Source organism: Colossoma macropomum, unplaced genomic scaffold, assembly GCF_904425465.1.
Source record: "Colossoma macropomum unplaced genomic scaffold, Colossoma_macropomum, whole genome shotgun sequence".
Lineage (NCBI taxonomy): Eukaryota > Metazoa > Chordata > Actinopteri > Characiformes > Serrasalmidae > Colossoma > Colossoma macropomum.
Genome location: NW_023494883.1, coordinates 43,082 through 70,778, shown reverse-complemented (window position 1 = coordinate 70,778; position 27,697 = coordinate 43,082). Strand labels below are relative to the sequence as shown.

Genomic DNA, 27,697 nt, shown 5'->3' with positions numbered 1-27,697 from the left:
GATGTCGGAGCATTTCTGTACATCTTTACTTGTTTTAAGTCATTTTCTCAAGTGAAAGTGTAAAATAATTTTGCTTGTTTCAAGAAATAACAGATAATTTAGCTCATTTCAAAAAATACTATTTAATTTTACTATTTAAAATAATGGAACACACTATTTAAATGACCTAAAACAAGTGAAAATGTATAGGAAAAAGTTAGATAATATTATTACAACAATCTCATAATGAAAAATATTATATTTTAGCTTGCTAATTTGACATTTTCTACAGGGAACACACATTTTGTTGTGCCAGAGTGCTGAATTTGGTTCCTGCCAGGCTACTAAGCGTCTCGAACCGAGACGTATGGGTGGAGCTACAATTAGTGCATCATCACTGAAGTCAGACAAACACTATTTACCAAAAAAAAACAAAAAACAAAACAAAACAAAAAAAAACATAGAAACAGGCTTCCAAAGAGATGTCCCCTGCACACAAATTTGTTGTATATAATTTCACCGCCATTTATTTTCAACTGGGAATAGCCAGAAAGTGCACAAAGGGACTGCTGGACAGCGAGCGGCATGAGTGTGTGTTGAGCTGGTGGAAGTGAATCAGACACAGCAGTGCTGCTGGAGTTTTTAAACACCTCAGTGTCGCTGCTGGACTGAGAACCAAAAACATCCAGCCAGCAGCGTCCTGTGGGCAGCATTCTGTGACCACTGATTAAAGACCAGAGGATGACACAAACTGTGAAGCAGCAGCTGACTTTACATCTACAAGGTGGTCCAACAAGATAGGAGTGTCTAACAGAGTGGACAGTCAATGGACAGTGTTTAAAAACTCCAGCAGCACTGCTGTGTCTGATCCACTCACACCAGCGCAACACACACTAACACACCACCACGTCAGTGTCACTGCAGTGCTGAAAATGACCCACCACCCAAATGATATCTGCTCTGTGGGGGTCCTGTGGGGGTAGTATGCAGAGAAACTAATGGACTACAGTCTGTGAGTGTAGAACTACAAGTGCTCCTATATGGTCACTGGAGCTAATAAAATGGACAATGAGTGTAGATACAAGGAGGTGTATAGGTGGACTTAATGTTATGGCTGATCGGTGTATAGACGTGTTTCCTGTTTACAGACATTAACTGCTTTGCTAAGTTAGCTGGTCACAAGATCGGAACATCAGTCAACTGCTATAATCAACAAAGATTTTACACAGGTTGTGAATTCTTGTTGACTCAATAATAAAATACCAGAGTTGAATCTGTTTGTCTTTCATTTGTATATTAACATAACATCATGTAAAATGTTACCTAACAAGAGTTGACTATCAGTATCGGCTAGTCATCAACTCTCTATGATAATCTGCCCACTAAGTTTGCTACTGAATAAATGTTTAGCTAACATCTAGCAAATCACAAACAATTATGGCTAGTTGACATGCCCCTAAGCTATGTAAACAGATAGTTTAGTTGGCCGTTCAGTTAGGCTGTGACCTACTGAACAAAATCAATTTGAACGAGAAGCTGCTGAATAGGAATCACTGCGTCAGAAAATGCTGCCAGTATTAAAACTACGGTTTGGATGTGTTGACAGCCTGTGTTGATCACCCTGTCAATAAAACATTACATTCGGATACAAAGTGGGCGCCGCACAGACTTTCACTGTCTCTTGGACCATCGGGACCCCAATCTGCCCTTTTGATGGCCTGGATCCATAAACTTCTGCTGTGTCTGGTAAAGTGATGTGATATCCTCGGAATATTAAACATTCTCCAACCATCTTCTCTGCGTTTGGTGCAGTTTACTGTCCTTGTCCTTTCTGACATTAAGAGTGCTGCTTCCTGCTCCCTAGTTGAGCGTGCATCTCTGTGATGACGTTGCACAGAAGCCCATCTATACTGCAACTGGCTTTTCTCACTGAAGATCAAACACAAATACCTGAAGCTCATACCTGAAGCTCAGCCCACATGAAAAAGCCTTTCTGGAAACTCATGGTGAGTCAGAAAAATGAATACTAGCTACTTAATTCTCTTTTCAGTCAATTAAAAATGAGTGTTTCTAATGACTCATTTCCGGAGTAAAACAAAGGCAGAGAATGGCATTCATGTCAGCGAGATGATTAGGCAGAGGGCAATGAGAGGAAGCTTTATTTTAACTACACTGATGCCCATTTTTCCAACCAGAGCACATTGAAGTTGAGCACCATTCACAAGTAAACACTAGCAGAGCTCTTAGTGCATGACTGACGCAGGTTTACATCTTGGTTTCAGTCGATGTTTGTGAAGATCTACAAAGCGGCGCTTAGCTGGACTAACCTGACTCAGAGCACACCTTCCTCATTTACCTGTACAACCACAGACGCACACAACACCAGCCAGATGAGCAGCACCAACACTGTACACACTTAAAAATTATGGTTCTTCAAGGGTTCTTTAGTAAAGAAAATGATTCTACATAGAACTATGAACACTCAAATAGCCCTTTGCATGCTTAAATGGTTCTTTTTAATGGTTCCTGTCATCTGTGTGCTGACTGATAGAGAATGTGTTGTATATGATTATATACAGCACCAAAAATGGTTCTTCTATTGGTAACAGCTTGACATTGTAACAATAGCAGAACCTTTTTGGTGTTGTACAGAACATTTTTTAAAAAAGCTCTATACAGAATCATATACAACACATTCTCCATCACTCTGAAGGACCATTTCACCATGCAAAGAACCATTTAAGCATGAAATGCTCTATATACAGGGCTCCAGACTGCGACTAAAATGGTCGCAAATGCGACCACAATTATTATTTTGCAAGTATTAAAATAACTTGCCAGTGGCGACAGGTAGCAACTTTGGAATATTATTTTTCGTAGGTAATTTATTACTATTTTTGTATTTATTACTTCTTTGTTTTTATGTATTTTCTTTTATCATTTTTCATCTTAAAACATAACTGACAGGCTACAGCGTCACATAGATGCGTCCGCCTATCAAAAAAAACACCTGCGTGCTCACGGGATTTCCACCAGAGCAGCAAAACGTGACAAATAAAGACGATGAGGCGAGCTAAGCTTTTCCCAGTGAACGTCAGCGTGCAGAAAATGGCGAAGCAAAAGTGTCAGATTTTTTCACACAATTTAACGTCTCTGTCAGACCTTAAGAGGTCATCTGCTCTCAGTCTAATTCAGGACCAGTGAACCAGTGAAAGACACAAAGATGTATGAACAACCGTCCACTTCAAGCACTTCATGCAAAAGTACAACCACAGAAAGACGTTTCATTTCAGAATTTCCCATCAATCTGAAGAACCCTATCATGATGCATATAACCTTTTACTCATGCAAAGGGTTCTTGGAGTGTTCATGATTCTATATAGAACCACTTTCTTTAATAAAAAACCTTTAAAAAAAAAACAATCATTTTTAAGAGTGTAGCATTGTGTACTGAAAAGTATCTGGCAATATGATATGTATCATGATACAGTGGTTACGATTCAATATTGTGATATATTGCGATACTGCAAGCAAGGCGATACATCACAATTTTAAACCTACTACTAGAAAACTAACAGTATAAAAAAACAACCATCATATACATAAAATCTGAGTAAAAAAAATGCTAACATAAGTTTTCTGTAAATGACCCCATGTGGCTGCGTGTAAAGCTGTTCAGGCCTAAGCTAACGCTAGCTTCTAGTGCTATTGGCTAGTGCCAGGCCACAGCTTACATTTAGCTCTGGTGGAGTTACCATGGTAAGTGAAGGCTGAGGCAACACAGGAATAGCCATCTCTCTCTTTCACTTCCCAAGACTCTTGTTGGCACATGCGGATTGGGCGCTGGCATCACTTTGCTTCTTGTGGCAGTCTGGTGTATTCTTTCATTAGCATATTTTAGTAAACTGGACCGTGATTGGTTCAAGCTTGTTCATAATGTAGAAAAGCTAAGCTGATAGATAGTTCCCTACAAATTGCTCTTTTCGCAGTGCATGACATCTAAACAAGCAAAAACATCTTAAATGTAGTCCGTATATATCATTTTTCTCATCATGAGATTTTTGTAAGAAGATGTTTCAAATGATTTCTTTACATTTTTTACTTGTTTTAAATTGAGAAAGTATTCCACTGGCAGAAAATGTTCCTTTGTTCACAAAATAATGCAAATAATTTAGCTTATTTTTAGGAGATAATGCCTGAAACAAGTAAAGTTATCGGACAGTGGAACATATTCATTTGATAAAATGAGGAAAAAATGTCTCAAATTACACTCTCAAAAAAGGTTCTTCCAGTCTTCTTAAGTAAAGAAAATGATAAAGAACAATGAATAGCTCCACTTAAAGAACATTTTGCCTGATTTGAATTTCTTCAGAATGCGCTGTAGATGGTTCTATATGGTTTCAGGCACTATTTCCTAAAAATAAGCAAAATTATTCGTCTTTTTAAGAGCGAGTTTAAAAATCTTACAACAATCTCATAATGAGAAATATTAGACATACTGACTAGATTTAAGATGTTTTCACTTGCTAAGACAGCATTTTTTGCATTGTCAATGTCCTGAAAATGGCCATGTTATGCCCTACAAGTTCTGAATTACCTTATAGTCAGGAGACAGCGGGACACAGTAGATTAACTCGTTTGCCTCGGCCCCTGCAGAGCCTGTAGTTTAGAGTTAAGTGTCCCCGCTGAGGTCTCTGTGCCCCGAGGAAATGAGACGACATGAATAATTCAGCAGCAGCCTCAGCAGGCATGGTAGCAGAGATCAAACTTTTACAAAGGTCAGTAGAAGGAAAACAGCACTGGTTGAGAAATCAGTACCACGTGAGGAAGCGGATCGGCCCAAAAACTGAAAAGAGCCGAGACTGACGCGGTTACGACCGGGGGTGGGAAGAGAACTGAAATCTCTGTCTATTTCACCAAAAAGACAATAAAAAACATTAACTGTGGTTATAATGATGCTTCCAGATGTCACAAGTAGGTGAAAAACAAACTATGACTAGAAGTAGAGCCCTAAGTTTATGTTTTTTTTCCCCAATTTTCTCCCCAATTTAAGCACTTCGGATTCAAACCACTATTCATGACTCCCCCAATCACACAATACTACCTAGGAGGGTGAAAGCTAGCACAGGCTAGCCTCCACTGCATCTTTTCAAACTGCTGCTAACGCAACATTACTGGACAGCTGAACACGCTCGAAGGAGAATGCTAACCGGCACTTCTGTTATGCCAGCTAACAGACTCCTGCGATAGCTGGCTTCGTGTTGAATGATGGGAGGAGACAGGGGGTCATCCTACCCACCCAGACAGAGCAAGGGCAACCATGCTCCCTTGGACTCGCAGCCATGGACGGCTGTAGCATCACCGGGTCTTTGTTTTTAAATGTGCAGTGAAACTTCTGCTCCAGGTTTGACTCACCCGTTGCACCAATTCCTGGCTGAGGCTTTACTTGAACCAGCATAATGAAAAACCATAATGTAAGTCACGTAAATTAATATGTTTTAGAAGATCTTCAAGCAATTATAAAACTATATTTTACCCACAGTCCATTAGTGAATCTGGCTAAGCTACACATTTTGTTTCAGTGACTGTGAGACGAGTCATGTATGTTTACCTGAGTAAGTATATCAAGCTGACCCACTATGTGCTCCAGGGTGCTGGCCAGTGCAGCAGGGACTCCGCCGTCTGGTGCTGCCCGCTGAGGCTGCTCCTGGTACGAGAAGGACGGTGCAGTAGATCCCTGGGAGGTGTGGCTATGCTGACTTGTACTGGGGCCTCTATCCGAGCATCTGCCATGGGAGAGGTCTGTGGACTCTGGAACCTGTGGATAGGTCAAAACATCAAGTTCAGCCCAAAAACATGAAATAAACGATAAGGCTTCATCACATTTCTTACTAATAATTTGATTTTAATTGAAATATTAGCAGATGTAGCCTCTGTTTGGTATTATTTCACATTTGTGGTATGCTGTCATTTTTCCAAGATGCTGATTTAAGCAATCGTCAAAAGAAGATTACAGTAGAAATGTTTTGCAATCAATGCAAGAATGGCTGTGAGACCAGCTACTAGCTACAATTAAAAGAACACTTTGTGAAAATAACCCCACATTCAGTTGATCAAATTTTGCTTCTTTAGGAGCTGCTAAAATAACGGTGCTAACTTACTGACAGTGAATAGTCACCTAAACCTTCATGCAAGACAGGATATTCTGGAAAACCACTAACCATATGGTCATCAAGAGTCTGAACTGACTTGATGGCACCTAATAATACTGATGACACTGTGCGTGGTTGTCTTGTATCATGTCCAAGCACGACTGTCCTCCTTTCCCACTCCCCCACTGGCTTGCATTCGCACGATTCAGGCCCGATCACACCAAAGTCATCGCGATGCTACATGTTGTGTAGTTGCAGCTTTACTTGCTGACTACAATTCACATTGTTCAATAAGATGGGATGCGAAATCATTATTAACCAAAATTTTCTTGAATAACTTAAAGTGGGACAGTCGCATCACTGACGTCACATTCAAGTTCCACGCCCGGACGTGGTTTGCGATCACACTAGACGTGCACTGTGCCCGAGTCCAAATGAACTGTGCCTGAACCCATCTCAGGCCTGGGCACAGTATGGAGTGATCACTCTAGTCAAACGAACTGGACTTCGGGGGTCCTACGTGCTCGGACACGGTACGGATCATCTAGTGTTCGTACACCCCAAGAAACACAATTTAGATCAGCACTGGGCAGATCAAGGATGAAGAAACTAATAATAGTAACGATATAATGCCAATCATGATATACTGCCAATAAAATTACCAAGGATTTGTTTTTAATTTTGAATTCTAAGCTGTATTCTTTAGTGGTGCTCACCAGGATCTGACAGCTAAACTGAAGTGAGTGTTATTTACTTCAGATGGTTCATAAAACAACAAAACAGTCAATCAGAACAAACTCAGTCAGGATTATCAGCCACTCTTTCATTGTTCATTTGCAGCACCCAGAAAGCTCATTAACTTTATAAATGATAATTTAAAAATTACATGATGCCATGATACCATAGTATATTTGTAAAATATTGTATAATGGAGCTCAATTTTAAACCCTCTTCCTTAATCATAAATCATTGCCAAAGATCTTCTTGGTTCTGCCAACTACATCTTCTAAGAGGTGATATTGCTAAATTACAATATTTCTCCCTGATAGGAGCACAAAGCTCCTTACAGACACCATGCAGAGCTTGTACCCATTCAGCTGAGAATAACTGGCTGATCCCAGCATTCTCATCCTCACGTCACCATGATTCAGTGTTGGTACTTCAGAAGACATCACACCCCTTCATTCTTCCTTGGTGATGTCATTTGCTCTGGGGCGATGAATATTTCAGTACTCAGACTGCAGATACAGCCTCCCTTAAGCAGCTCAGCTCAGGGTTAAGTGACCTGCTCAAGGAAAGAATGCCTACTATGTTGTAAAATCCATAACCAAACACTCTTTATTACTGTTTGTATTGTATCGTATTTATAGAGTAGCATCTCATTTGGTACGACATGAACTACTGGGTTTCCATTTCAGATTTCACATGTTGACATTACTGCGACAGTTCAATGTGATGTATTACACATGGACCATCATAGGGGTGTAAAAGAAGAGCACGTCAATGCCATTGACTACGATATTCACAACACACAGCCATACATCCAATGCCTCGAAACCTAGAGACACAAGAAAAATATACAGTTCAAAGACCGCAGCAGGCTAGAAGGACAGCTGCCCTGCCATAAAGTGCCTGCCGAAAACATCTGGCCGACAGGTGCCATTCAAGTACCTCTTGCTGGTCCAAGGCAGGTAAATATTTGCACAGGCGACCCTGGTGATTTCTAGGCAAACAGGGTAGCTGTTCTGCCTTTAATCAAAAACAAGCAGGGCCTTTGTATTATAAACATAAAAGTGCTTTAACATGAGTCTACATATTTCATGGCAATGTACAAAAAAAGCATCAGAGATTGTACACAGATTATATTAGAGCCAAAACAGCTCACACGCACAATGTTATGAGGCGAGTAAGCTCTAAAAAAAGAGAGAAAATGAAAACATCTAAGAGGTGATGAGGAAAAAAAATGCCAGACTTGGCCAGTGTGGTAACTCCACCTGTCCAACTGCGGTGCTGCTTTCCAACCAACGTGGAAAGCCACTGAGGCTCGCCAATGAATCTCGGTGACACAGTAACCAGTGGAAATCTTTAATCACCGACTGGGCTTTGATGACTAACCCCTGGGGTTCTTAGAAAGACATTTATTACGATGGTGAGTGTGGGTTTGTCCTAATAATCATACTTGATCCTCTTGAATGCATGGGAAAAGCTGCAAACGTTTAGTCATTTGGCAGCTCTGAATAAACCCTTCTTGGATTTCTATTGGTCCCTCACCAATGGTACGAGGTGAGGACGCCACAAGGTGCATTTTTGCAGTGCCTGGTAAATGGCGTCGCCTCGCCAGTTCAAATATTTACTTACAGAGAAGTATACCCTTATATAAATAATGTGTGGCTGGGCCCAGCACTTTCTGGGTCTATATTTAATCCAGTTGGACCAGCCTGTGGACCCTGGCATGAAAGCACAACGCTAACACAGGATTCCATACGGACTGGACAATGGAATGCTGTTAGGTCAGGCACTGCATTGCTGTATCAACAATATTGCAATTAATCATCAGCATCTCAGCTGATCAGAAAGGTAAATGTATTAAACCCACTTGCCGTATGTACTGGGCACTCCTTAGAACTGTCACGATGGATAAATACTTCCTTGTGCTGTTTTATCAGATCAATATTAGCTAAAGTAATATTTGCTGAAGAAGAGTTCTCTTGCACAGTGAGCTAAATGTCCACGAATAAAGGAGGACTAATTTTGCTATTCAAATATCCGTAACAGTTAATGAGCAAGTGCGCAAGTAAGTAAGAGTAAATGCTGGAGAAGGAAAAAAACTGATACAGGCCAAAGTGATAAAGTAGCGTTGACTCCCCATAAAAAGGGCAATTCCTCTGATTTGTTCAAAATTTCTGCATAACTTACGACTTTGAGAAAGTCTTTCAGAGTAGACTGGTGTGAAACGGTTCAGATTTCTTTACAGTGGTGGTGATACAGGGGTCACCAAGACTACAACACAAATATAGACATTTTATTTACTAATCAAAAACCACCAGTGAACCTACACATGCCTTCTGAGTTTTATATAAAACGTTTATGATGGGAAAATAGTGAAAAATCTGAAATAATAAACTTTCTTTGGGGACTATTTTGCATGTGCATGTATCCCTTCACCATGAATAGATTTAAGGCCAAAATCTTCTCAAAACTACCGTAAAACAGCGTCTCAGACATCAGGCAGTGTAATAACCTTTCATGTAATAACTTTCTGTGAGGGAGCTTTTAGAGGTGGACGTCTGGTTCCTGTCACCACCACTGTGAACAGTTCTAACGTTGCATTTTAACCATCTCATTACACAAAAACCAGTGGAATTCCCCTTTAAGTTGGCCTGATTTTACATTAATTACAGAGTACAGACCATTACAGCTGATGTAATCTAAAGGCTGCAGCAACGGAGTGCTGTGTGGCTGGAACTAGACAGAATGTAAAGGAAGCAGAGACTTGAAATGAACACAAAAGCATATGAAAGCAGAAGGGGGCTCACACTGAGCCAACGAGCTTCAAACAGGCAGGATTAACTCTTGTTGAGTGGAGGACTTATTTGCAGCTCAGCAGTAAAACAGCTGCTCAAACACACACACACACACACACCCGCACACTTTAACACCCTCCTGATGAATCACCTGGACTGGAAAAACCAACAGTGGAAAATTTCCTGGGGCCCCAGTGAAACTTTGAATCGCGCTGGTCTGACAGAGCCATCAATACCTGCTTCCTGCACACGCAGCCATTCATCAAGCTTCCCACTCGCCCCTGCACCCGCCCCGCAGTGCAGGGTTTATGTTGCACATGTAGGTGGGGAGAATTTGACCATCTTGTACATGTGCAGACAAAATGGACAATGCAAAATCTCCTCAAACTGCTCTGTAGTCTGGAACGGGCAGTTACAAGAAGGTGTGGGGAGGTCTGTGAGAAATTCTGAGCCAAATGTGGGGGAACGAAGACTTATTAGTGTGGAAACAAACGGAGAGTGAAATTTAGAAACCAGTGCAACACCTGACAAATGTGGAGCTCAAGGTAGGGAGTGCTGGAGAGCTTGTCGACACTGCTTGCTGAACAAACCTGTTATTAGTAAACTTTCATGGCTGAAGAGTCCCTCAAAAACTCCAACTGACATGCGGAGAACACATTACATGCAGTTAAAACTTTTAAAACATGCCCTCCAGGAATTTTTACTTACAATCTAACTTCAATCAACAATCTTGGCATTATTTCCATACTAAACATGTAAATCAGTGAAATGCTTGCAAAATAAAGTGCAGCTTCAGCAGACTGATATCTAAGCTAAGCTGGACACAACAATCTCAATTCATCAGCTCCTTTCTGATTGATCTGCATGTCCATTTGAAAGCCCCTCCATGTGTTTTGTGAGCCGTTACTCAGAGTAGATGCTGGACTGTGAGACTTTCTGCACTATGTTGATCGACATAAAGCACATTAGCTGCTGGGTTCATATCAGCTCAAAGTCACAGCGCTACTTATAACTTACTACTAATATGTTTCCTCAGATTTCTGAAATACTAAAAGTTGATTTAGAAAACGTGTTCACTTGTACACAAGGATGATCAATGTTTGTTGCTGAGGCCAATTTTTATTATTTTTTTTGATGCAAAAATTTAAAAAATACTTTGAGACTTTAAGATAGTGTTATATTATTTAAATACTGAGCCTGTTTTTCTTGGTTCGTAAAGGTGCACTTTCCTCTTCATTTTTTAACAGAAACTAACTAGGCTACATTGAAAACAAGTTATATAAATGTCACTCTGATTATCACATAATGATGCATGCCGAGGTCCAGGAGATATTACATGGTAAGCGAACAGTCGGTTCTCACAGTCTGTGTGTTGAACGTGGAGGAACTGGGACAGCCTAAAGATCTGAGCCAGTCTAGTCAAGTCTTAAAGCAGCATTACAGGACAAAATCCAGGTCCGAGCTCTGATGAGCATCAGCAATAGCGACAGTAGCAAGGAAAAACTCCCTAAGAGCAAGAGGAAGCAACCTTGAGAGGAACCAAGACTCAAAACGGGAACCCATCCTCCTGTTGTCCACACCCAACAGCAAACAATAACAGCAGAGAATGAGGTTTGACCATCAGTATAAAATACATAAAAGGGGAAAAGCAGGAGAAGCATACTCTAAATGTCTATGCTTAAAAATGCCGCCGCATCATCAGGAGGGTCAGTTCATGCAGTTGAGGTTTGTACAGCATTCTACAGCAGGAAGCTCCATGGTTGTCAAACCGATCCAGAAGGTGGCTGAGCAGCGGGCACCAGATCAGGGCAGATGAGGAACAACATCAGATCGTACAGGATGAGCATCTTGGCAGAGTATGATCTCCAATGATCTCCAAAATGGTGGCTTACAGGGTGCTCCCGGTCACCACTGGTGAATACTTCCCGACAGTGGTCCGAGGAGGGACAAATCACAAACCAGCATCAGGGTGACAGACACCCAAGGCTCATCGATGAGCGGGGATGACAAAGGCAATCCTGTCTGTCTAAACTGACAGAAGAGTTACTGAGGCACAGAAATGTTTAATGATGGTTATGAGAAAAGCGTGTCACTGCATCACACCCTGCTGCGTATTGAGCTGTGTGGCCACGGACCAATCAGAGTGTCCATGCTGACCTCTGTCTACTGTCGAACGCATCTACAATGGGTACGCAAGTATCAGAACTGGACCTTAGCGCGACGGAAGGTCACCTTGTTCGATGAGTCTTGTTTTCTTTTACATAATGTGAACAGATGGGTATGTGGGCAGCGTTTACTTGGGGAAGTCATAACACCAGGATGAACTGTGCAAAGAAGACAAGCCAGGGGAGGGATGTGATGCTCTGGTCAATGTTCTGGTCCGAACATTCAAGTGGACGTCAGTTTGACACCTACCTAATCATCACTGTGGATCAGGTACATGTCTTCATGGAGATGGTGTTCCAGATTGCAGTGGCCTCTTTCAGCAGGATACTGACCTGCCACACTGTACACACTGTTCCGGAACGGTTTGAGGATCATGACGAAGAGCTCAAGGTGGTGTCCTGGCCTCCAAATTGCAATCTTAATCTGAACGAGCATCTGTGGGATGTGCTGGGACAACAAGTTCACCAGATACCACAGCGCATCTTCAGAGGTCTTGTATAGTCCATGCCTGTTTTGGTAGAATATGTGGAGGACCAACAGCATATCAGGCAAGTGGTCATGATGTTTTGGCTCACTGGTGTAGCAGCACAGAAGAGGCCATGGGTGTGGAAACTCTTACAGTTCTCGAAAATGATTCAAATAAACTCCAAAGCATTCTTATGGACAAAATGTCGACTATAAATGTTACAATTAAGAGGAAAAAGCAAACACTGTTAATTACTGTAGTGGTATTCAACAAATAATCACACAATAAGTGTTGATTAGGTGTATACGTACATGAAAGGGAACTAATTAGGTGGTTCACTGTTGAATGTGTAAAAGCTGCAGGTTTAGACAGGTAGCATGAATGTGTTAGTTAGTTTCTGTTTGGTATCTCCTGGTCATACTTCAGTACATCAATAGTAAACATGAAGTATACAAAGAATATTAAAATTGCACTTTTTTAGGTCAGGTACTTTATGGAAAAACAACTAAAGTATACTTTTCTGTAATTTTTGGATTGTTTATCATTACACTGCATTATGCTGTAAGGAGATACGCTTGAATAAAAGTATTTGTTTGATTTTTAAAGCATGATGTAGTACATTTTTATTTGCAATATAACTCAAACTAGCTAGCAATCAAATATGGTTATCAGTGCATCCAAGAGTTAAATTTAAAACATATTTCATGTGTACTACACAAGTGTAATTGTGCTTACTCATTCCTAATGAAATATTTAAGTGCATATGTAATCATTTTTTAAAAACGGTTGGCTGAGAGCAGGTAAGAGAGAGCGAGAGTGTGACACAGACTGCAGCCCATTTGAGTTTTAAAAATACCGTTGACGCAACAGAGATGAAGTGTTGATAACGATGAAAAATTCATTCAACACCCAGACCAACTTCATAGTCACTGTTAAAAAGCTGGATCTGAGTTTTGAGCTTTCGTTTCTTTTACATGCAGGCTCAATCCCCTCCCAGTACAAATAAACCTCCTCACAGGTCTACCAAAACCCCTCCCAGTACAACTGAACCTCCTCCTAATACAACCAAAACCCCACCCAATGCAACCAAATCTCCTCCCAGTACAACTAAACCTCCTCAGAGTTCTACCAAAATTCCTCCCAGTGGAACTGAAACTCCTCCCAGAATACCGGAACCCCACCAGTACAAGTGAAAACTCCATCTAGTACAACCGAAACTCTTTGACCGTGCAATTTGTCACTGGGTTCGTGATCCGTGTCTATAATCATGGAGGACACACGATACTAGACACATGGAGTGTAAATGGGGTCTATATGACACCGCCAATGGAAAACGTTTTGATCATGATTGTTTTCTTTGTGGCATCTAGAGAGATTAAGCCTGAGCGAGCTCTTCCATTGGTTAGGACCTCAGGAACTGAACTGAAGGCCTTACACATTAGATTAACTATCAACATAATTATGAAGTGACCAATTAAAGCAACCAAAAATGCCTGGGTGGAACGCCCCTCTAGTACCTCTGGAGGTTCTACAGTCAGTCTGTGAATACGAGTCATAGTCTAAGCAGGTAGCAAGGTTGTTAGGAATGGAAAACAGCGGCAACAGCCCTCTGACAATGTCTCACATCTATGTTAACATTCAAGTTAAACATACGGAATGTCTTTTACAAGCTTCAAATGCCCCGGTTTAATCTAGAACCGCAAAAAAAAAAAATGTTCATATGCACCAGTGTTAGCTTAGTGCTAATATACTATTAGAAACTCCTTAAGGGTGCTAGCAGAAACTAGCATTATTAAAGCATTGAGTTTTTTTCTGTGAGTTTTAAGATTTATAGCCTGAACTGAACACCTCACTTCAATAGTTCACCACAGCACATCAGTATCATCAATTAAGAGAGTAAATTTATGTGCAAAGTTCCAGTGATGTAAGTGTTGCTCACTTCAACACAAAATGCCCCCCCAAGTTGCTCAAATTAGATCAACTCTTTTGCCGATGTTTTCCTTGCTCTCCATTCAATGGAGAAAGTGTGACTGGATGAACAGACGTCTGTTAATGACTCATAAGATCCCTCTCGCTCTTCACTGGAGGTCGAGGGGCTTCATTTGGCCTCCCGTTATTCAGTGCCTGCCTGTACGATCCTCTCCATCACACGTCATCACCTGCCCTCACTGCACCCTGCAGAGCTAACTACATATAATAGTCTGAGTGAAGAGCTTAGCATTTAACTGGGTGGGAGCAACCGCACAACAGCCATAGCTACTTTGGCTGCTTTACAAATCAGATTTTTCCTAAATTGGTCAGAGCTGAAACACATTTTAACTGATTCGGACTTTAGTCTAAAATCCTTTTGCTTTGAGTGACTCTATACCTAAATAATGTTTATTATATTAAAACAACTAACTGGGCATTCTATTCTGTCACTACCAAAACCATTGATTATATATTTAACTTATTACTATCTCTATTAATGGCTTGGGTTTAAATAGATTACAACATAATCCTTGTCTGTTCATTCTGGTGTGTTTCATTTGCAATCTAGACAAAAGACAGAAAGAACCATCGTCTCCTCTCTGCAGAACCTTTATGAGTTTGTGGAAAAGACGAGTTTCTGATGCTGTTTTAACATGCGCATGTGATTTATTATGTGCATACAGAGGTTTCTCTGTTCTGTAAAAGCAGAGGCTGCTACAGGGATTTCACCCAGCTCTGTGTCGCGCAAAACCGCGGTAAGGCAGTGAGTCCTGTGGTTTATTGCTCTAAAACAGCGGTTGGCAACATGCGGCCCCGGAGCTGCATGCGGCTCTTTTACTGCCCTGTTGTGGCTCCACAGCAGAATTAGACTTTTAGGTAAAAATCAAATAATCTTCCTTTGCAGTAAAATAAAGCTCTGCTGATCATTCTTACACAGTTCTAACAATAAATGGTCTAAAACGCTGGAGTTAATGTACAACTGCTAATTCACCCTTTAACCCTGAAGATCAGTGCACAGACTGTTGGTCAGCATAGCAAGGCAGCCAACAATCTGTTCACATTTTCCCGTTCCACCTTAAATGATGCCTGTTGCACCATTTAAGGTGGAACTGGAAAATTTGAACAAGAAGCTGGCAAATGAGAAGCAGACTTCAGCCTTGTAAAAAATCAGATGTTGAAAGACATTTTACAAGAAACTATTCTAATTCTGAGGAAAAGTTTCCTGCCGGAGATGCAAGAAAAGGCTATAGCTGAGCTAATGCTTAAGCAGAGTAAAGTAAGTCTGCGCCTTCGTTTATATTTTATACCCTATACTAGTACATTAGCACATACTAAAACATATTTACAGCCAGGACGGTTAAATGGACATAAAATGTTGTGGCTCCCAAAGTGGTTTGATTTTTGTTGAAAGGACAAAATGGCTCTTCTTAACATTTGGGTTGTGACCCCTGATCTAATGTCACAAGACAGATAATACAAGACATAAATAAAAACAACGGGCCCAGACAGGACAGAGAACAGCATGATTCCAAAAGTTTGGTGTACATTATTAAAGTTTATGAATCTGCCCAATCAGTTTTATGTTTCTGCTTACATCTGTTGGTTCATTGTTAAATATGTCAGTGTGAACGCCAAGTGCACCAGAACTTAAGTGCTTTGGTCCGGCCCAAGAGAACCGATCTACAAGTATAAACGCACTCAAACAATCATGAACTTAATTCTGAGCCAAATAAGTCTTGATTTAAACTTAAGATTCAGCGAAAATGCAGGTACAGTAGTGCTCACTGCACAGCTGTCTTCATTCTCCAGACAGTGTTTTGATCTCAGTCTGTGAGTGATACTGTGGTGTAGATTAGGATGCTGATGCTGCCCCATCCCCCACTCCAGTTGCTGTGGACTGGAAAGCCTGCTGTGCTGCTCGTCTGTCTGTGCACGTGAGTGTGAGCGGAGCGGGGGGGCTGTCGAAGAGGGGGAGAGACACAGATGTGGAGAAGGGGGATTACTAGGAGAGAGAGAGAGAGCGCGATCCGGGCACCGATCTGCCTGTCAGTTCTGAGCGCCGCATCATCACCAGTGCGCTCAGCCTAAACCCGCTCACCTCCTCCTCTCTGTTCTGAACTGAAACCTGAACTCAACTCAACAGCAACTTTGTCACATGGCTTATTTAAGACCCCCTGCACTCAAAAATGTGTGTTTAAATGGTCACCACACAAGTACAACCTGTATGCAGAAAAGCAGGACTATAGAAAGATGATTAAGGATTCAGGATTGGTGGAAGAAACATCAACCCTCTTTGATACGCAGATGATAGCAGAACATCTGGAAGACTTGAAAGCTCTTATAAGGAAAGTTAAAGAACAGAGAAAAAAGATGGGAGAAGACTCTAAAAAGTGATAATAACACACTTACTTGTGTTGTCTCTTTTAACACTTTTTGTGTCATACTGTTCAGATAAGAAGGATCTCCAACTTTACCTGATGGTGATGATGTGGAAGCGGTGGACAGATATTGCTTCCTCGGCTCAATTATTAAGAACAAAGTTCTCGGCAGAACTAGAATGAAGCTTGAAAACATCTTCAAAGATTAGAATTGTGGTCTTCTCTGTGGTTCTTCGCAAAGACAATGTGTTACAGGTCTAAAAATTTTTCAGTAGTTTTTAGAGGTTGAGTGGTTTGGTGTGAAATGGTTCAGACTTCTTTACAGTGGTGGTGATGGGAACCGGGGTTGCCATGAATACAACACAAATATAGTCATTTTATTTACTATGCAAAACCACCAGTGAACCTACACATGTCTTCTGAGTTTTATATGGAATGTTGATGATGGGAAAATAGTGGAAAATCTGAAATAATAAGTTTTCTTTCTATTTTGCATGTGTATGTATCTCTTCACCATGAATGGATTTCAAGTTCTTAAAACTATCGTAAAACAGCGTCTCAGACATCAGGCAGTGTATTCATAACCATTTCATGTAGTAACTTTTTGTTAGGGAGCTTTTAGAGGTGGACGTCTGGTTCCTATTACCACCACTGTAAATAGTTCTGATTCTGAATGAAAGTTGTTTACCATTACCTGTTAACCATTCAACGATGATACAAAGTATCTGTGGATAAAGTGAGTGTTCATAACGGCCAAGCTGAAAACTTGAAAGTTCACAGCGTGAGTCCTTCAGATTAGGAATGCATTACATCAGCCTACATAAAGTACAGAGAATAATATCGGCTTCGACTAATGAATAGACCCTCTGCTTTTGAAAGCTATTTTCAATAGAAAGTGAAGAACAGGCAGATAGGGACATATTATCACTACTTAGGATTCAGAGCAAAGGGACAGAACTCGCATTTTGTCAAGGCACTGGTCCAGTCCTCAGGTTCTTCTAATTACACCTGACAAATATAATGAGCCTATTAAAGACCATTAAAGAGCCTCGATAAAAGCATTTCTGTGAATTACAGTGTATTGAAGGGCCCGGCTGACATTTACAGAACACACAAGCTCATGAAGTTACAGGCTCTTCTCGGAATCTGATCTCTGGAAAGCTTTCCGCAGCCGTAATGTGGAGCAGTGCTTTCCAAAGCATTGAAGATTCAAGGCGCAAGATAGTCAAGTGTTCGCTACGAGAGGGAAGACAAAAGAAGCACACTTTTTAATGAAACATTTGTTTTGGAGAGGAACTCGCTGATGACTTTGGTTGCAATTAATTAATTCTATTCATAAAGGTGACATTTAATCCCACATAGAGAAACATTATTAATCATCAGCTTTATGTTCATTAGTGAAACGTAACCTAATACTTTAGGTTGATGCATGTCTGCGAAACTGGCTGGAGCATCTGAAAATTTGAAACCACTGTTTTTAATGAAGATTTGCAGTAGAGATATGAAAAGATGCAGTGACAGGCTTCACAGGTCTCAGAGGAAGCCTGTGATAGCCTTCGCCTTACTAGCCCTGGTGGTATCATCGTGTGATTGGGGGAGTCCTGTCTAGCAGGTGGAATTAGATACAGCTAAATTGGGGAGAAAATTGGGGGAAAAATCCCTCCCCCGCAAAAAAAACATAGTTTATCATTCAAAAAACAGAATAATAATAATAACAATAACCTTTTTTGTGTTTGATTAGTAACAGAGGCTGCCTCTTCAGATGAGCTAAAACTACAGCTAACTGGTAACAGTCACTGTCCTCTACATGAAAAATGTATTTCCACTAGACAGAACTAACATCAGACGCAATAAAGAGCCAAGGCAGCAATGAAGCTCACAAAATCTGCCTTAGCAGTCATGTCCTTATCAACGTCTTTGTTAAAAAATACACTCTTAAAAAGTTGGTTCTTCAAGGGTTCTTTAGTAAAGACAATGGTTCTATCTAGGAGCATGAACACTTTGAAGAACAATTTCCATGATTAAAGGTTTCTTTGCATCATGAATTGGTTCACTCACCCACCCGAATCATTGAATTCAGGTGTTCCAATCACTTCCATGGCCACAGATGTATAAAACCAAGCACCTAGGCATGCAGCCTCCTTCTACAAACATTTGCGAAAGAATGGGTCACTCTCAGGAGCTCAGTGAATTCCAGCGTGGTACCGTGATAGGATGCCACCTGTGCAACAAGTCCAGTCATGAAATTTCCTCGCTACTAAATATTCCACAGTCAACTGTCAGCCACGAAGTGGTAGGCCACGTAAAATGACAGAGCAGGGTCAGCAGATGCTGAGGCGCATAGTGCGCAGAGGTCGGCAACTTTCCACAGAGTCAATCGCTACAGACCTCTAAACTTCATGTGGCCTTCAGATTAGCTCAAGAACAGTGTGTAGAGAGCTTCATGGAATGGGTTCCCACGGCCGAGCAGATACATCCAAGCCTTACATCACCAAGCGCAATGCAAAGCGTCAAATGCAGTGGTGTAAAGCACGCCGCCACTAGACTCTAGAGCAGTGGAGACGTGTTCTCTGGAGTGACAAATCACGCTTCTCAGTCTGGCAGGCCGATGGACGAGTCTGGGTTTGACGGTTGCCAGGAGAACGGTACTTGTCTGACTGCATTGTGCCAAGTGTAAAGTTTGGTGGAGTGGGTGATTATGGTGTGGGGTTGTTTTTCAGGAGTTGGGCTCGGCCCCTCTTAACGCTTCAGCAAGCCAAGAGATTTTGGACAATTTCATGCTCCCAACTTTGTGGGAACAGTTTGGGGGCGGCCCCTTCCTGTTCCAACATAACTGCGCACCAGTGCACAAAGCAAGGTCCATAAAGACATGGATGAGCGAGTTTGGTGTGGAAGAACTTGACTGGCCTGAACAGAGCCCTGACCTCAACCCGATAGAACACCTTTGGGATGAATTAGAGCGGTGACTGCGAGCCAGGCCTTCTCGTCCAACATCAGTGTCTGACCTCACAAATGCGCTTCTGGAAGAATGGTCAAAAATTCCCATAAACACACTCCTAAACCCTGTGGAAAGCCTTCCCAGAAGAGTTGAAGCTGTTATAGCTGCAAAGGGTGGGCCGACATCATATTAAACCCTATGGATTAAGAATGGGATGTCACTCAAGTTCATATGCGTGTGAAGGCAGACGAGCGAATACTTTTGGCAATATAGTGTGTATACACACACACACACACACATGCATATGTATATATGCATGTATGTATTGCTGCTGTCAAAACCAAACCTACAAGAAAAAAAAAACATACTTTACTTTTAATGTAAGTCAGTTTAACCAGACAATTTATGCCGTTTCTTTTAGTCCATTTATAATGAATTTTACGCACAGTGTGAAGGGCAACGGATATTTTCACATTATATCAAAAAATGAAAAACACTAGCAGACACATTTCCCTTTTACGACATTTTTTGTCGAGCGACGCTTGGATCTTGTTTGGATTTTTCCTTCCTCTTGTAAAGTTACCTTGCTTGAGATACGAGGATTTGTTCTGACAGCAACAACATGTATTTAGCAGTAATTCTGCTAGACGTACGTTGTCTTATTTAGTGGTATTCGCTAAATGCTGCACTAACTGTTTTAGAACAGGCTGGTTGAGATGGGTCAAGTTGATATGTGCTGTTTATCTCTATGTTGATGTGGCTGATTTTCTATTCTGTCTGCTGCTTCGTCTGTCATTTTAAATGCATAACTTCTTCAAAACATTACAATACAATATTAGAGTGATGAATAACGGCCCCGTCCTCGTACCACGCCATTGCCATTAACAAACACAGCTCCATACTGAACATTACGACTGTGTGATTACTAGAAAAACTCAAAACAAATCAATCTCAATCGCCTACGTGACCTTTTAAACATTAGGGCAACAACAGAGCCTCTGCATGACATCTCTGCAGCTGAGGTGAGAGACGTTTAAAGAGCGCGTAGGACGGTTTCCTTTTACAACCACTAGTAAAAGGCATCGCTTAAGAGCTCCAGGCCATTGATCCGTGTAACAATAGAATCAGGTGGAGCGGAGGTCACGATGTGAGGAAAGTCAGGCGCTCGCTCTCGGCTGGAGGGAAGCTCGGTTCTGCCCTTGTTGATGTAAGTAACACTGCTACTGTAGACAAAAGCTGAAAGCTGACACCTGTGGTTCCCCTTCGCTCACTAAACTGGCGACGGACGCTTCGAGCCGTCCTTTCCGCGACACTGACATTTGACGAGGGCTTTTAATATTTAACCACCACTAATGGTGTTTTCCTCTATCTCTGCTCTGCTGAGGCTGAAACATCATACGCTCGAGGGTCCTGAGTGAAAACAGCGCTGAAAATCCTGACTGTTAGAATTTATTTTAAACTATTTTGAACTCATATCTGCTTCATTATAAACAAGAAAGAGATGGAATTTAGCTTCTGCACTTCTGTTCTCAAACGTTCTCATGTTGTGGTGTGGGCAGAGCAGAGGTGTCAGACATTTTCACATTATGAACCCAGTCAAAAATATTACAGTATTAAAGCAAGCATTTTAAAACACAAGAGCAAGTCAGAATTATCACTGTTTAACATGCTACACTGGCATGATCACTGAACAGGAGTTCTGAGCATTTCCTCTATCCTTTAAAAACAACATTTTCTTCATTTTTTGTGAGATGAGAGCAAAAGCACACTCAAATTGTTTTTGTTTTTCTTTAATGGTTCTTCTTTGATGGCTTATTGTTACATAGATTGATATATGGGCTACCAAAGCATTCAAATTTTTCCACTGAAATCAGACGTCCACCTCTAAAAGCTACCTATCACAGTCCAACATACTAAAATATGCTAATGAGAGGGTTTGCCAGGGCCAACAAGATGCCACTGGTGCCAGCTGCCTCTCATTAAAGGTATCATGAGCACCAGAGCTGAGAAAAAGAGAGAACATTATTGCTCGACTCGCACAGCTAACTGTTAGCTCTAGAAGCTAGCGTTAGCTTGGCGAGAAGACTTCAAACGAGAGTTTAAAAACAACCACACAGGTTCATTCTGACTTACTGAAGCTTAAAGGAATAAAGACTCAAATCTGAGCGAATAAGCCTGTTTTTGTATGTGGAGCTGTTAGCTTAAGCTACTTTTAATTTCTCGTTAGCACCAGAGGCTTAGCAAGAAGGCCAATCCAGCAGTAGTACTGACTCACCGGCGCTGCACTAAGGTGAGTTCACAGAATAAACGCTCAAAATCTGAGCAAGTAAACCTATTTTTGTGTATAAAGCTGTTAACTTAACCTACTTTTGCGTCAATATCCTCACTAGGACTGGAGGCCAGAACTAGCTTAGCGAGAAGGCCAAACTACCAGCAGTTCTGGCTCACTGATAATGCACTGATGCAAGTTTAAAGAAAAAAGACTCAAACCTGAGCAAGTACATCTGCGTTTTTGTGTGTGGAGCTGTTAAGGTACTTTGAATTCCGATCCTACCACCGGAGGCTAACATTGGCTCAATGAGAAGGCTAATCTGGCAGCAGTTCCGGCTCACTGACGCTGTACTGAGCTAAATTTAAAGAATAAGAACTCAAATCTGAGCAAGTAAACCTGTTTTTGTGTCTAAAGCTGTCGGCTTAAGTTACTTTTATCTTAATATTCTCGTCCACCATTTTTTTTTTAAATCCTGCAGAATTAAACGGTTAAGGTGTAAACAGAGTCAGTCAGAGTGGTTTGGTGTGAAATGCAGTGTTCTGGAGAAACTTACAGAGTCAGAATTGTTCACAGTGGTGGTGAAAGGAACCAGACGTCCACCTCTAAAAGCTCCCTCACAGAAAGTTATTACATGAAACGGTCATGAATAAAATAAGTTAACACAATCACTTCAGGCAACTCACTTAAATATGATTTTCTGCTATTTTTAGTGCACAATTTCTACTTATTTGCTTAGATTAGAAATTAGAAAAAACAAAATTAATTTTGCACAAGCCACACTTCATGTTTTATTTCATTCCCAATGTGTCAAATTCAGCAAATATACAGTAATTGTACAGTAATCATCACTACTATAAAGAAATCTCTACAGTCAACCATTTCACACCAAACCACTCAGAGTCACTCCGTTTACATCTCACGCACTAAATTCTGCAGAAACTGTGAAAAATTGGTGAAAGTCTGCTTTAATCTTGCACAGCTGTAGGAGCAAAACCTCGTATGTCCTTTTTTGATATTTTTTATTTATCAATTTGAAAATGCTTGTTGCCCTTTACATCGTGTGTAAATTTCATCATTAACAGTATTTCGGGAACATTGGTGGCGAAAAAAAACACCTGGTCATACAAATTGACCAATCGTGACACCTTGACAGCCGTAATGCAGAGATGCATGCTTCAGCAGAGTGCCTTGACAGAAGCTACTTTCCCATTTCATGACTGCAAATGATAAATATAAGCTCATTCCCACATACTTCATCCATATAAGCTCATTTAATGTGGAAACTTTCAGAGGGCTGCTAGTCATCTTTGCAGAAAGAACCCTCACTGTCTAAGCAGCACTGTTGCATGTTTATATCTACTGTGGTTTTTTATATCACACGCAATAAACACACAAAAAAAACAATTCTAGACCAAAATTAAGAAAATGAAAGAAAATGAAAACACAGGTGCCACATGAGTGCCTCCCTTGCCTTAGCACTGGAGAAAAGGGTGCTGTAAGTTATGCACACATCCTATATAAATCAGGTGATGTATCTGGCAAGCAGTCCAACGTAACTCAGTCAAATAGGTTCCCATAAGGTGTATATTTATCACTTCAAACTGCACATCCAGTACAGCACACATAATAAACCTCATTTATTGAGGGATGTCAGACTGCAGAGGCTCTGACGTCTCTGAGCAGCAGAAAACTTGACTTCTGAGCTTTTTCTGTTGTAATCCTTCCTCAGCAGAGAACAGTGAGCCACTAAAGGTCTTATACTTTGCTTTAGCACACCAGTTGAACTGGCTCTGTAGTTTTGGATTACTTAACTGCTTAACGCATTTTAGGCCTGATAATTCCTTTTCTCGGAATGAAGCTGCTGCATCACTTATCTTGTTTGCATTCGTGCAACACAGCAGATTAGGAAAGGCTTCATTAACAAGCTTGGCTCTCCAAACAAAGGCAAACTGAAAAACGAAGGACTATGTACACACTGGGATGCGTATGTTAACGTCAACACAGGGAACCTCAATTAAAACTGAACGAAAGGCTGTAAAATGTGAGATTTCTCTTTCACATATTAAAGTTCGAACACCCTGGTCAAATTACGCTTTGTCGATTTTTGAAGTAAAAATAAGTTGACACATCCTCTTCAGTGAACACACTTAACTATGGCATTTTCCCGCACAATTTTAGTTCACAATTTCTACTTATTTGCTTTAACATAAAATTTAAAAATAAAATGTGCCTTTATTTATTTTATATTATTTTATTTCTGCTTCAGTAGCTGATGCGGTGCTGGACTGAGGGCTGTCAATCAGTGCTCACTAGAATATTAGGCCACGCCAGAGGTTCTCAGACAGGTCTAATTAGTGATCTTTTAAGCCATGTTTAATTATACTTCTTTCAATTTTTTCTGGATGCTTAATATAACTCAATTTTATTAGAAACATTTTTAATGTTTTACAGTGTTCCCCAGAACTTTAGAGAAAAAATGCATTTTAGATTTCAAGTTTTAGCACTTCAGTTTTTCTCAGTTGCAAAACTTACAGCGTTAAATTTACTCATTAAGCATTTAACTTGTGAAAAACTTGTGAGAACAGTATTACACAAACATCCTAACTAGACTTAATCTCATAAATACTTTCCTAACTTTAGGATAAACCTCAACAGTGTCCTAACTTCTGTTTAAGTGTCTGTTTCTATCGTTTTTAAGCAACTGTGTCAGGCAGCATAGTTCACTACTAGCATAATGATGCTACCTTTATTTATTCTGTAAAAAGCTGCTTTTACTTGAGATGTTTTTCTTTTCTAACTCTCCGTTTTAAAAATCTCAGATGCTGCAGACACAATCTCCACCGTCCCCTCTTATTACCTTTGTGTTAATGTTGATGATAAAATATTACAGTGATGGTGGTGAATAACGAGGCGACAGAGCTGAACGTGTGTCTGTTTATTAGGAGGAATAACGTTAGCGCGCTCAACTAAAGCGTTTGGGAAATGGAGACTGAAACTGGGGAGCGGCGATGCTCTGATAAACAGCAGGGGGCACTCTCACTGTATTCACAACTTACTGTTTATCACACTTTAGTTTTGTTTGAGCTATTTTACATCAGTAACAGAAGCTGTCTGGTTTACTAAGCTGATTATTTTGATGATGTGTTTACATTTCAGCTGTGTGCGTATGGTGACCGTTGACTGTCGACTTCAATCGAGTAGGTCAAGATTTCCTAACTGGAGATGAGATGCTGTAAGATAATATAAAATTCCTAAATTAAGATCAGATTTGCTTCTGTAATATGAATCTTACCTTGACCTGTCAGATCATAACTTAAGACTCAAACATAGGGAGTTTCTGTAATACGGACCCTGATTGGGATGAATCCATGTCATGTGTGAAATAATAAGCCGACTTATCGCTAAGAGACCTTCTCCTACTTTGTTTGCATATTTCCCAAGAAATGCAAGTGAAACGTTGTTTTCAAAGGTGTTGATGTGGTTCACACTGACTGAGGAACATATGCTGCAACAAGACACAACAGACACAATCCTACAAGAGTAATCAGCCAACTAGCGTTAACAGCTTACTGCAATTTACAGCATAGAGACTGGCTGTTTAATCGGCTCTGAATCTCAGTGCAGCATGATGTACAGTACTGTTCAAAAGTTTGGAATTACTATTTATATAAGTATTTTTTATCTATCTAAATGCATTCTGGATATTATGTTTATTCTAACTTCATTCCTGATGCTCTACAGCTTATATACACACAAAGCTTGTCTTGTAATAACTTTTCAACGACCGCTAAATCGCCAATGTATTTTGCCAAATATTTCCTATTTCAATAGTTTAATGTTTTAATCTTGGTCATGCGGACATAAACGCAAGGCTGATGTGGCTGTCCTGTCCACACAGCTTGTCCACAAAACAAAACTGTGTTTCGAGTAAGAGAAACTTAGGCCCAATCCCATTTCACCCCTCTCCCCTACCCCTCACGTCTAGGAGTAAGGTGTCCCGATTCTTGTTGAGTTAGAGGGGTAAACGGAGGTTTTTCTGAGACACACTCCAAACAGTGTTACAGGAAAAAAAGAAAAATCGGCAAGATGGCTGCACAAACGACCAAAGAAATCCAAAAACATGAGTATTGTCTCTGTTAAAAATGACAATAACCATTGTGTTATCGTAGTTTAATGCCATTTCAATATTTTATGGTCCTTTTCTTCATAACAGGCATAAAACATCGCTAGTAGTATGTTGATGTCTCGGTTGCTAGCTAGCTGAATTTCCTGTTCCACCTTAAACGGTGCAGCAGTTACATTCTGGTGCATCAGGCATTAGACCTACTGCAAAATTTTAGGAGAAATTTTGAACAAGAAGCTGGCCAACAGCTGACTTCAGCTTCATAACACTGAAGAATTGGGACCCCACATCCTTGAAGGCATTTGATGCCCTAAATGTAACTAAAGCTCAGCAGTGAGGTTGCTGAACTTTACCCTCCTCTGCTATCACTGCAGACTGACAGAGTTGCCTACAATTACATGCTAGTAGCCTGTTAATGAAGTATTCAAGAATTCAGAATTCAACCACTTGTAACTCAGTTCCAAGGGGCAAGGAGACACTCGAAAAAAAGGGGTATGGGGAAAAATAAGAAAAGGGATTGGGCCTTACTGAGAGAACACTAACCTCCAAGCCAAAGCTAACCACAAAGCTCAAGTCAACCTTTAGCTTTCTCAGTCATTTTACAGTCTTCTATAGCTCTGTTCATCATTCTGGACACACTTAACCTTTCTTAATTTTTATTTACCATCACACTGAGATAATTTTACATGTGTCTGAAACCAGATGTTTTAATATTATAAAAGACCTTTGAACAGCCATGTAAGCTCAGAGGAAAACTGCAGCATAAACTGTGCTGTTCAAATTTACTGTTAGCATTCAGACCCTTTAATCGATTTTGTAAATCTGTTTTTAACCTCACAGGATGATTAATCAAATTTGGCACTGGAGTTCTTCATTAATTTAAACAAAATAAGCAAATATCAGCCAGAGTATTAACGCCACTGTTAATGCTATATGACTTTATGCATTTTTTCCTTCTGTCCCAAATGGGAAATGAGAAATGGAAGAAAAGCCAGATCTCTAAGTAGTAGTCCCAGGAATGGGAAGGAGGGAAAAGGTCAGGAATGCTTGGAACGTCACATCCAGCTATGCAAGATAACGATCTACACACTCAGGCCTTTCCTCCTTTATTCATCGCAAGCTATGCACCTTCTCAGTGCCACACAGGCTCTGATAGGCCTCTGTGAAAAGGAGGAGCGCAGACTCTTTTGTTCTGATTCTGGAAGTGTGGGGCACGCTTCTATTGTGCAGGAATTTGCTTTCAGCTTCCGTCTTTATGACAGAGTGATGAGGCAAGAAAACCGCAGCCTTATCAGATAGCACTGCACAATAAGCATCAGGGCCAGCATGCTCAGGTCCAAGCAAGGCTGGATTGCAGGACTGCATGTCAGCATTCCTTCGCACTTGTGGCAGCATAAACTGCACATATTGTGGATATTGTACAATGTTAGGGCTGCATCGATACTGATACTGGTATCGCTCATGTACTTGTACTCATAAAAATGCACCAATGCCAACATTCTGACACCAGCTGTGAGTAAAACATGTTTTTAAACCTTTTTAAATTTTAAAGCACATTAACCAATATATTTGAGTGTGGTTAACGTGTGGTTGTAGTGATGACAAACGAAAGCTATAATCTAAACAGATTTCCCAGTGTGTTATATTTTCGCGTCCCAAACCCCATACTAGCTCACTAAATAGTGTGTAAACATAGTGAACATCCCATTAGAAGTGCACTCATTAGTG

The 27,697-nt window shown here is 40.7% G+C and overlaps 1 protein-coding gene across 1 annotated transcript in view; it reads right to left on the bottom strand.

The window, feature by feature from the left end:
- The window catches only part of poc1a (POC1 centriolar protein A), a 93,250-nt gene that overhangs the window by 23,367 nt on the left and 42,186 nt on the right, over positions 1-27,697 (bottom strand). Inside the window, exon 10 of the mRNA XM_036560606.1 lies at positions 5,591-5,797. Coding sequence (XP_036416499.1) covers positions 5,591-5,797 — 207 coding nt within the window. The remainder of the gene's footprint in view (positions 1-5,590; positions 5,798-27,697) is intronic.